The following is an 11,533-nucleotide window of genomic DNA, read 5'->3' on the forward strand; positions in this document are numbered from 1 at the left end:
GATATGAAGTTTGCAACCCCATTCTTCATTTCAAGTGGTAGATTGGGCTGTAAGAGTTGTTGCGGTCTGCGGCCATTTTGTTGACATACCCGAAAGGTAAGTTGGCATATCTCTATATATTCTTGTTCTGTATAGAATTCGTGATATTTTGGTATATTTTAATGCATAAATATCATATTTCATAGGAGATACAATGATTTTCATAAGAAATTTACATTGTGAAACTAGGCCGTCAAAAAATGACCTTTAGATTTCGCCCCTGATATAACAGTAAATTACATCTTAGTGCACATTTTATTATGTATTTCTGTTCTAGGATAATATGAGTTTATTCTATAAAAAAAAATTAGCCTCTTCCTATTTCATTTGGGTACCCCAAAAAATTCATGAAATTTGGACAAATTTTTTTGGCCAAAAAAAGTTACCCTTTTTTTCTCATTTCAGATCTTGACTTCTATGGGTCCAACTCATTTCCAGCAATTACACTCTGTTGCTTTGCCATCTAAGAAGGTGTCCCTAAAGGGATTTATATGTATATGTATATTTCTATATTTTTAGCAAGTCAAACAATACAGATTGATGCATTACTAAATTTTTCCTGAATTTTTTTTCGGAGTCGGGGTCGCGCGCGACCGAGTATACCCTTAAAGGGGTGTCCAAGGAGCGTACCTATCCAGGGTTCACAGTGAAGTGTATTCATTTTGCTTAACCGTTCTGTAACCTCGTGTGAACCAAAAGACGTAAGTGTAACAGTTACATATATGTAAATATTATCTTTGTTTAATCACTAGGGTGTTAAGTGTTAACTTTTTCATTAATTATCAAAATTGAATATTTTTCATAAATCAATTTCCAGTGTAACAAGTTATTGTATGATTTTTTTATTGAGTATCATTTTTTTTTTTTTGTCTTTGTATAAAGTTTAGTTCAGTTGTAAATTTCGAGTGATTTATTTTTGGTGTTAATTCTTTTGAATTATTGTTAACTTTTTATAGAATATATTTATTTTTGTAAAGCATGAATTATTTCAATCACCAATATTTTTTCTCAGTGCTTTGTTCGTATTCCCTGACTAAGAACTGAAGTAAGAGGTTGATTTTTGAATAGTTTACATTACTAATCACCCAGTTTTTTTTTTTTTTTTAGTGTAATGTAAGAGACCTTTGGATATTCACTGTTCATATACTGTATATTGCCGTCTGGGAGTTACATAATACTCTCAGAGCTCGGGTATCATTTTTCAAGTGTAACAGGCTTATGTAATATAATCAGGTGAATTTTGTAGCTCGGGAATTTACGTAATCCTCCAGCCGTATCATATATATATATATATATATATATATATATATATATATATATATATATATATATATATATATATATATATATATATACATACATACACCAGACATATATATATATATATATATATATATATATATGTATATATATATATATATATATATATATATATATATATATATATATACATATATATATATATATATATATATATATATATATATATATATATATATATATATATATATATATATATATATATATATATATATATATATATACATAATTGATTATGTACTATCACGATGCAAAGTTTATCCCACCCTCCCCACTCGTTGTGAGGAAGTCAAGACAACGGTGAAGAACTGACCACCACCACTACTACTACTACTACTACTACTACTACTACTACTACTACTACTACTACTACTCATTTACCTTTTCCCTGTCAGATTAAGTGATAGATTACCTGCAAACTTATTTTGAGGAGTGAGCAGTTAGGAATTAGTTAGGAACCAAATACTCTTTCCTGGTCCTTTATTTAATTTTCACCAGTAGTAGTTGTAGTAGCTGCAACCACAGTAGTAGTAGTAGTAGTCGGAGAGGGATACGACCAGTGGCCAGTTCACCGCAGGCTGACTTCAACTTCTTTACCTGAAGAAACTTTGGATCGTGATAGTACAAGTGTATGTATGCATATACGTGTGTATTTTTACAAAACCTAGCATGTACTTAGTATATATTCTTTTGAAATATGGTGCAGTATATCTGTTACAATGTTTATGAAAGGGGTAATACTTCACTTTATAGTCCATAAGCTAATTCAGTTAAGGTTTGTGAACTGAATTGCCCAAATAGTTCACCTCATAGTTATCACAAGTGTCCACAAAGATACAAACTGCAATGAAAAGTTCATCTCATTATCAATACTATTATGACTAAAAAAAGGAACTACTTATGTTTGAAGTTTGTGTATCTTAGCTAAATATTAATTTTTTTTTGTGTTCTTTGAATGAGGGTCTTATAACTGAGCAAAGTAAATTTGGGTTAATTAGGTTAAGATATACCATTAGGATAAGAGTAAATAAACTCTTTGTAATATTGCCAAATTTATTGTGGTTGTTTGGCAAGATTTATTAAACAACTATGTTTAAAGTTTGAGAAATTTATGTAATTCATCACTTTTGTATGCATCAGAAGTAAACTTTCATCATCAGTTCATTCTAATCTTATACAGAAGCCACACAGTGGTTAGGTGTCTGGATTATTTCCACGAAACTGTTTTAACAGTCTTGAAGTTTTCCTCCAACAAGTTAAGAAAACAACTTCTTACTGAATTACCTAAATTCTGCTAAAGTCAGTTTACAAATACCACGAAATTTAGTAAAATCTTGTGTTATAAGATCAAAGATGATCAGCATCTCTTATATTAATGTAATATAGTGAAAAATGTGGTTACTCGTGCTTTAGTTTTCAAATATTTGTCCTTTAAATCTCTTTTTATTTCTTTATTCAAACCTTTAACTTAAGAGAAAATGAAACTATTTGTATTGATATTTAACGAACAAATAATCATCTCCAAAAGATAATCTTCATTCGGAAGTCTCAATGATTCATAACAACAATATATTTCATAATTGCCCATCAACTGAACCATTGTCATCTCCAGCAATTTTAAAACTATATTCAACTTTCGTTAAATCTACATTGCATTTATAAATCATTGCTAAAATTGTGAACGTATGAGTTTCAGTACGTGATATCATATGTTTAACATCCAAGGCATCGAAGATCACATTAGTTACTGCAACAACTTTGTGGAATTAGAAAATCAATTGATTTAGTTTCCATTTCATTCACTGTTGGTCACCACAGTCCAGTAAGCGGCACAAAATGATCCAAACAGCACAACATAGAATATACGAAAGAAGTACAGAGGGTTGCAATAACAACCACTTTTGCCTTCGCCCCTGTAAGGGTCTCTGCCTTGAAGGTCCCCTCCTCTCGAGGTCTCTGTACCGATGGCTCTGGGGCACGTCATTTCCGATTCGTCCTTCGCAATGATCCCGTTGATTTTATAAGAATTGCAGAAGCAAGGTTCAGCGCTAGGGAGCCTAAATCTCACGGTTACAAACACATGCAAGATTACCTGCAACAATAAATATCACATTTAGGATGCAGTGTTAAAGAAAATAAGCTTTAGAAACAAATCAAACTTCTCTCCTTTTATATTTAGTGATGAACTTACTAAGTGAATATATGATGTTATTAATATTTCTCACGGTCATGGCAATCAACGTTTATTGGGCTGTATGTGATGATTGTCTTATAACTGTATATAATTAGGTGCATAAAAATAAATATGATAACATGTGCCTATTGATGGAAAATGCTATAATTGTTAAGGATATATCTCCTTGGTTCCATGGTGAGACTATAAAGAAAAAGAAGGAAAAATGCCAGAACAAAATACTGAAATCTGTTAAAAACTGAAAGTGCATGGGTGGAATACAAAACCGCAAAGGTTATCTATTGAGGAGGGAAAAAGTGAATACCATAAGAAAAAAAAATCTAGGATGCTACAACAGACATGAATAAGTTATGTCGTCTACTAAATGGTATAATGGGAAATGTAAATAAAATAAAAACTGCCAGATGGGTATAGCGACTAAGAACTGGCTAATACATAGTTGGAATTCTTTCAGAACACAATAGAAAATATAGTTGGATCTTATACAGACATTTCATATCCGATGGGTGACGTGCCAGACACACAGATAAGATTAAAGAGAGTTTATGATATAATAATGATGAAAGTCATCACGATTATTAAAGAGGCAAAGAAAATAAAATGTGCGATTGATCCGATCCTAATATCCGAAGTAATCTAGTAGAGTTAGTGAGGTAGGTGTATCACTTGGCTGTAATCATTCTCTCGTTTCTCAAATATATAATGTGGTAAGAATCACTGGATGTAACCTTAGAAACAGTGCTTTTGTAAATAAGTATCTAGATGAATATTCTGTAAAGAAACGTGTGAATAAGTGTGTTATTACCAGGCTTGACTACTGTAACTCCATTATTACAATCTACTCAATGTATATCTTAAGAAACATAAACAATTGGAACAAGTATGATTAAAAAGTGTCCCACACTGAGAAAGGATTACTTCTATACTGGCATTGGATTACACTGGTTGCATATTAAAGCCCTAATAGAGTTTTTATGACATGTGCAATGACTCATCAAGTTAGCAGAACCGGACGTCCAAAATATCTAAGAGAATTGGTACACATTGTGCAGCCAACAAATCGTGTCGACGCGAGAATAATTATTGCAAATAATAATTATTAATGATAATAACAGTTATTAATGTTGATAATTATTATTATTATTAATGCTAATAATTATTATTGATAATAATAATAATAATAATAATAATAATAATAATAATAATAATAATAATAATAATAATAATAATAATTATTATTATTATTATTATTATTATTATTGTTATTATTATTATTATTATTATTATTATTAGTATTATTATTATTAATGGAACCACGATGTATATAGTACCTCACTAGGTTTCTGAGCTTTCAAACATTGGGCCCCAAGACTATATAACAAGCTCCCACTAGACATCCGGAAGACTGAATATATTAAGGCTTTCAAGAAGAAACTGAAGACTTGTTTTCCAATTTCTGCGATAATGTTGATTTGATAATTAAACGTGGAACACGCTATGTGATACACTAAATATCTAAGAATGTATACGACAAACAGATATTGTAGATCTTGTATGCTCCCTGTGTGATAGAGCCAAGAAAACAGCCCTCTGCACGTAAACTCAAACAGCAATGCTGAGAGAGAGAGAGAGAGAGAGAGAGAGAGAGAGAGAGAGAGAGAGAGAGAGAGAGAGAGAGAGAGAGAACTTTAATTTTTTATTCATACAACCATCCACAAGAAGGCCATTTCCCCGGCCAAATTTGTAACAAACCTGTGAAAATATAAAGGTGAGGCAGAAGAAGGACCAGACATCGATGGCTTTCGTGTAAGACGTTCTCGGGAGGTCGTTGGAGGTCTGCTGGTAAAGACCATATAACACCAACAAGGTGGTCAGCGTCATCATGACCCTAAGGTCACAATTTTCCTTCTTGCAGTAGAGGGAGGCGTAACTTATGGCCATTAGCATAATCGTGGGAATGTAAAGAGACGTCATGTAGTACCCGTTTCTCCTGCTGAGTGTGATATCAACCACCACTAAACTGTAGCCCTCATCGACATCCTTCTGGATGGTTGTGTTCTCAACCATATATTCGGCCAGAGCGACCTGTGCAGAAAAATAAGAAATTCTTACGATTGAGATACTATTAAAAATGGGTCATCACCAAAGTACCTAGAAAATTCTAAATACAAATAAAAATAAATCGAACAAGTAACGGAAAAATAACTTGTATGTTGTGAACGGAAAAGGTGAATGATTAAAAAAACCCAATTAACTGACAATTACATGACTTTTAATCACATTTATGGAATTTCATAAGAATAACCCATGAATTTGTTCGAAAATGCAATGCAAAAATAAATATGGCAAAAGTAAATTCAAGAAGGTTGGATATTGCATCTCATACTATGTATAAACAAACTCGTTACATGTGTAGATGATGCCACACTTTTTTCATAGATTGAATCTCCTTGATAGAGATCTAGCTAAAATTAGTGACTGGTGCAGATTGTGTGGGATGAAGTTGATCCCTAGTAAAACTCTAAGTATGATTGTAAGTAGGTCAAGGGTAGTATTTTTCTCCTGTCAGGTCTTTGGCTGCTGACTCTCATCTTAATTTGTTGGACATAAAACTGGCAGTCTATTCAATTCCTTATTCCTGATCTGAATACTAATACCGTATCTGGCACCGTCGTTCAGTTAGTTCTTTAAGCATGTTGCATGAGATTTTTCATAATTCTGACCATCCTTTGCATTCGCATCTTCCCCGACAGTACCATCCAGTACGTAGTACTAGGTTTTCAGTTAATTCTAACAGTCTTACGTTCACCATAAGGCTCAATACTACACAGTATTCAATTAGTTGTGATCAGATTGTGGAATGTTCTTCCTAACCTGGGGGTTGAATTGGTGGAACTTCAGAAGTTCAAACGTATTGCAAATGTTTTTATGTTGAACAGGTTAACGTACTGTAAGTTTCTATAGGACATATATGACAGAACTATTTTAACGTTGTTACTGATTTTAGAATATCATATATTTTTTGTTTATTGCTTTCTCATAATTAGTTTATTTATTTCTTTATTTCCTGTTCTCACTAGGCTACTTTTCCTATTGAAGCCTCAGAGCTTGTAGCAACCTGGTTTTCCAAGCAAGGTTGTAGTTTAGCTAATAATAATAATAATAATAATAATAATAATAATAATAATAATAATAATAATAATAATAATAATAATAATAATAATAATAATAATAGTAATAATAATAATAATAATAATAATAATAATAATAATAATAATAATAATAATAATAATGAAACTTAAAAGGATAAAAAAGACAAAACCAACGTAACTGAGGTCGAAGTAACGTCCCAAAGATCCTTTGGGTTAGTGATTTGTGAAAGGAATCTCTCTTTCTTTTCCAGAAAACTAATATATTAGAATAATCACTTTCATAAAACGAAAACTCCATATTTTCTAATACCAATGAAATATATACTTACATCTCCAAGGTAATTTACCAAGAGGTCATTCCATTCCAAATATTCCCTCTTGGCAGAGGAGAACCTTATGAGCAGATTGCAATGTTGTTTGTCAAAAGGAAAATTCTTCATGTTCATTGTGCAGCTGAACGGGGCATTGAACTTCTTGGTCAACTGCAGGAGGTTATTCGCTCCTTCGTACACTTCATCTGGGGTGACACAGGTAATAAATTTTATAGCTATATTTAGCAAATGTGGGCTATTCAGGTTTTGGGCAAAAAGGCAAATAATCTATTTTCTTAATTGGCCTTTAACATATATATATATATATATATATATATATATATATATATATATATATATATATATATATATATATATATATATATATATATATATTATATATGTATATATATATATATATATATATATATATATATATATATGCTGTATATATATATATATATATATTTATATATATATATATATATATATATATATATATATATATATATAATATATATATATAGAGAGAGAGAGAGAGAGAGAGAGAGAGAGAGAGAGAGAGAGAGAGAGAGAGAGAGAGAGAGAGAGAGAGAGAGAGAAGACTCATTGACTAAATTTGATAGCTAATCATAAAAAGCTTACCACAATAGAAAAATAATTAACGCATTAGACATTTTCAGGTCTTAGTATTAATCTTAGTGGACGGAACCTTCTTGATGTTTAAGGTATCTAGTAAGATAAGAACAATTTAGTATCATAAGAAGTAATTTTACTTTATAACAGTGAACCAAATGGTTTCAATCGCAAACATATAAAACATCCCAAATGTATATTATGTCTAAAAACATTGATAACTGATTTTCACTTTATCATCACTAATAGAATACAAAGAGTTCAAAGTAAAGTTCATCTCAAAATGTAGCCTTTGAATATTCAAGGATTTTCAGACCAGCGTTGTAATAGTCTTTGCTTTTATTCCTCTGAATCATTACGCAAGTGATTAAAACATTTATAATACTGCTGTTGTTTTTTCTACAATCTTCCCTTTTTAGTATAACGGCCTACAATGAATGAACTCTTCTTTCAACATTAATGGGAAACAGTTTAAAAATTACATAATCCAAATTAAAAATTCATGAAACATTTTTCCATGCTAAGTTTCTCAGCTATTCAAGAAAAAGCACAGCCATTTACTCAGCTACGAAAATACTACTACTACTAGTCTCTCTCTCTCTCTCTCTCTCTCTCTCTCTCTCTCTCTCTCTCTCCTCTCTCTCTCTCTCTCTCTCTCTCTCTCTCTCTCTCTCTTACCTCTAAGTATCCTGGAATTGTCATCATCCTCTGGGTCTGATATTTTTATGATGTTCAGCAATTCTCCTGTTTTGGAAATCTTCGGAAAATATGCATTCGGAAGTTCGACTTTTGGCACCCACACGCTGTCTGGCTGAAAATCAGAGATAATAGAACCTGGAGTGCTATTGCAATCAAGTCGGTGAGTAAAATAATTTCTTATAAAGCTTGGGAAAGTATCAAACAAAATTCCAAGATCCTAATAGTTTCGTACTACTTCATGTAATGATGTTCAGTACAATTATAGAAACGTGTTATCATATTTTTGACTATTATTACCAACATCAACAGCATGAGAGAGAGAGAAAATAAAAGATAAATATTTCAAAATTCTCTCTCTCTCTCTCTCTCTCTCCTCTCTCTCTCTCTCTCTCTCTCTCTCCTCTCTCTCTCTCTCCTCTCTCTCTCTCCTCTCTCTCTCTTACCTCTAAGAAATTAAGATCAGCTGTGGGACTGAGGTTTTTGTATCTCAGCCTTGAGTCAGACCAGTTCATTTTCAGAGTAAAATCTATGGCCAATTGCATATCCACGATGTTGATCTGAAACAGAAATTAAAGATAGGGGATACAATAATTCTAACAATGATAATAATTCGAGTAAAAACAGTTCCATAAACGAACAAGGAGGAAAGTCTTTAGTATATCAGTAGATGCAGATAGAATTTAGACTTCTGCTACACTGCTCAAGGCAGTTGAAAGTCTGCCCAAATCAACAGCAGTTTGAGGGTGGATGTGGCAATAACCGCTGTCTTTATTTTTCTTGATTTCATCTTTAGTATTGAGTTATAAAGATTCTGTAACCCTTTATGCTATTTTTGTATCGATATTTCTTTTTTTTTTTTTTTTTGTTTCTTTTTATATAGTCAGGTACTGGTTTTCTTCAATATTATTTCGGGTGGATGTCATCGAAAAATCATAACCTTCGCTTCTTGTGCGTTGCCAATGTCTGAGTTTAACTCCGGTCATATCAAAAGGACTTTCCAACTGGGGTTGTTGCTTAGCTAGTAATAATAATAATATCAATATGGTAAATTTACCGCTCTTTGCAATATAAGTAACTATCACTATCGCTTGCTGTTAAACATTTGTATTTACAGCATAGGTACATGTCAATTACGACTCAGTTTGAAATTAGGATTACGTTAAAAAAAAAAAAAAAAAAACGCTAAACACAACTGCTGCACCTGTTGCTACCAAATCTTTAAAACTGTACACATGCAACGAAAGTAATACCGCAAGAGTGGAACATAATGATGAGATTAGAAATAACAAAGTAATTAATATTACCAATATGGTAACACTACATCGTTTTGGACTAAACGAAATTCTGCAAAAAAAAAAAAAAAAAAAAAAAAATCGAATTGCTAGCAAAGCAAAGTAAAAACTAAAGTAAAACTTATTTTTTTCAATATTATATGTGGTTTATAACCTGTAGAGTTGATATATATTTTCGACATTCTTGATGATAATGATTTAGATTTGTAGCAATATTTTAGATGGTCTACACATGCTATTCATGATTTGTAATTCACAGTTAAAACATTTTTCCCAACGTTATTCGAAATGCTACTTTTTATATAAACCATGAACTTCCAAAGAATATGGTCATTGAAGGCCTTTGATATTCACCAAGTGCTATTTATAAAACCGGTCTTTAATAAAAAAAAAAAAAAATGAACACCTATATAATCTATTTAAAGTTCAGAATGCTGTTGATAATCAAACGGTCTTCATGTAAAATGAAGTTGTCCCTGAAAACCTATAAATATTGACATGAATTATGTTCATAATGGCATAATGAATGACGGTCATCATTAATGATAAAGAGGTCCTTTTAAGACCACATTATCAGTGAAAGATTTCCAGGATATTTATTTATAACGATTTGATCCCAAAGTTTTCGAATTACGTGATGTATCACTCATCACTGAAGTTATTATTGTGATGAGAATTCTCCTAACAAGAACACAAAAATATGAAAGTAATCATTACTTTAATGTGTAAACGATACGATCAAATTCTCTCAGTAGGTCAGGGCGGCGAAATTCAAGGGAGACCTTCAACAATAATCAAGTAGACTTTATTATTATTATTATTATTATTATTATTATTATTATTATTATTATTATTATTATTATTATTATTATTACCTCTGCCTACAAAGTTGGAAGGAGGTTATGTTTTTGCCCCTGTTTGTGTATGTGTGTGTGTGTGTTTGTGTTTGTGAACAGCTGTCTGGACACAATTTTAATCGTAAAGTAATGGAAATTTTCAGAGATGAACTTTTAAATAAAAATCTGGAAATGATTATATTCTGGAAGGTCAAGGTCAAATGTCACGGTCAAGCAAAATGTCCAATTCACGTAATCAGGCATAAGTTTGTACATCGTTGTCACAGAGGCTTCAAACTTGGTTCATATTTGAGTGTATGGAAATCCATGCCAATTAATATATGTTAAGGTCGAAGGCCAAGGTCGAGTCCAAGGTCAAGGTTAAGCAAAAGGTCAATTTCTGGTCATCAACCATACGGTCAAAGTTTTAATCGTAAAGTAATGAAACTTGCAGAGATTTTAAACTGTTATGTAGAGTTAGAACTGATTAAATTTTGCAAGGTCAAGGGTCAAGGTCACGTTCGAGCAAAAAGTCTAAAATCAGTTTATATGATCGAGAAATAAGCTGCCCTGGCAGAGGTCTGCACTCTACTGAGTGCACCTCTAGTTATCATTATCATTTTTACTTGCTAAGCTACACCCTTAGTAGGAAAAGCAGGATGTTATAAGCCCAAGGGCTCCAACAGGGAAAATAGCCCAGTGAGGAAAGACAATAAGGATATAAATACACTACATGAGAGATAATTAACAATTAAATAAAATATTTTAAGAACAGTAAGAATATAGGAATGAATCTTTCATATATAAACTATAAAAATTAAAAAAAAACAAGAGGAAGAGAAATAAGATAGAATAGTGTGCCCTGGTGCACCCTCAAGAAAAGACAGCGCTATACCAAGACAGTGGAAGACCATGGTGCAGAGACTATGGCAATACCCAAGACTAGAGAACAATGGTTTGATTTTTAAATGTTCATCTTCTAGAAGACCTACTTCCCATAGCTAAAACGTCTCTTCTACCCTTACCAAGAGGAAAGTAGCCACTGAACAATTAC

The 11,533-nt window shown here is 31.9% G+C and overlaps 1 protein-coding gene across 1 annotated transcript in view; it reads right to left on the reverse strand.

Annotated features, from left to right (window-relative positions):
• Positions 1 to 2,387: 2,387 nt before the first annotated feature.
• Positions 2,388 to 11,533, reverse strand: part of LOC137650149 (uncharacterized) — a 90,201-nt gene continuing 81,055 nt past the window's right edge. The window contains exons 11-15 of the mRNA XM_068383302.1: positions 8,795 to 8,908; positions 8,331 to 8,463; positions 7,035 to 7,222; positions 5,306 to 5,638; positions 2,388 to 3,451 (exon numbers count right to left, since the gene is read on the reverse strand). Coding sequence (XP_068239403.1) covers positions 3,155 to 3,451; positions 5,306 to 5,638; positions 7,035 to 7,222; positions 8,331 to 8,463; positions 8,795 to 8,908 — 1,065 coding nt within the window. The 3' untranslated portion in view covers positions 2,388 to 3,154. The remainder of the gene's footprint in view (positions 3,452 to 5,305; positions 5,639 to 7,034; positions 7,223 to 8,330; positions 8,464 to 8,794; positions 8,909 to 11,533) is intronic.

Source organism: Palaemon carinicauda, chromosome 11, assembly GCF_036898095.1.
Source record: "Palaemon carinicauda isolate YSFRI2023 chromosome 11, ASM3689809v2, whole genome shotgun sequence".
Taxonomy (NCBI): domain Eukaryota; kingdom Metazoa; phylum Arthropoda; class Malacostraca; order Decapoda; family Palaemonidae; genus Palaemon; species Palaemon carinicauda.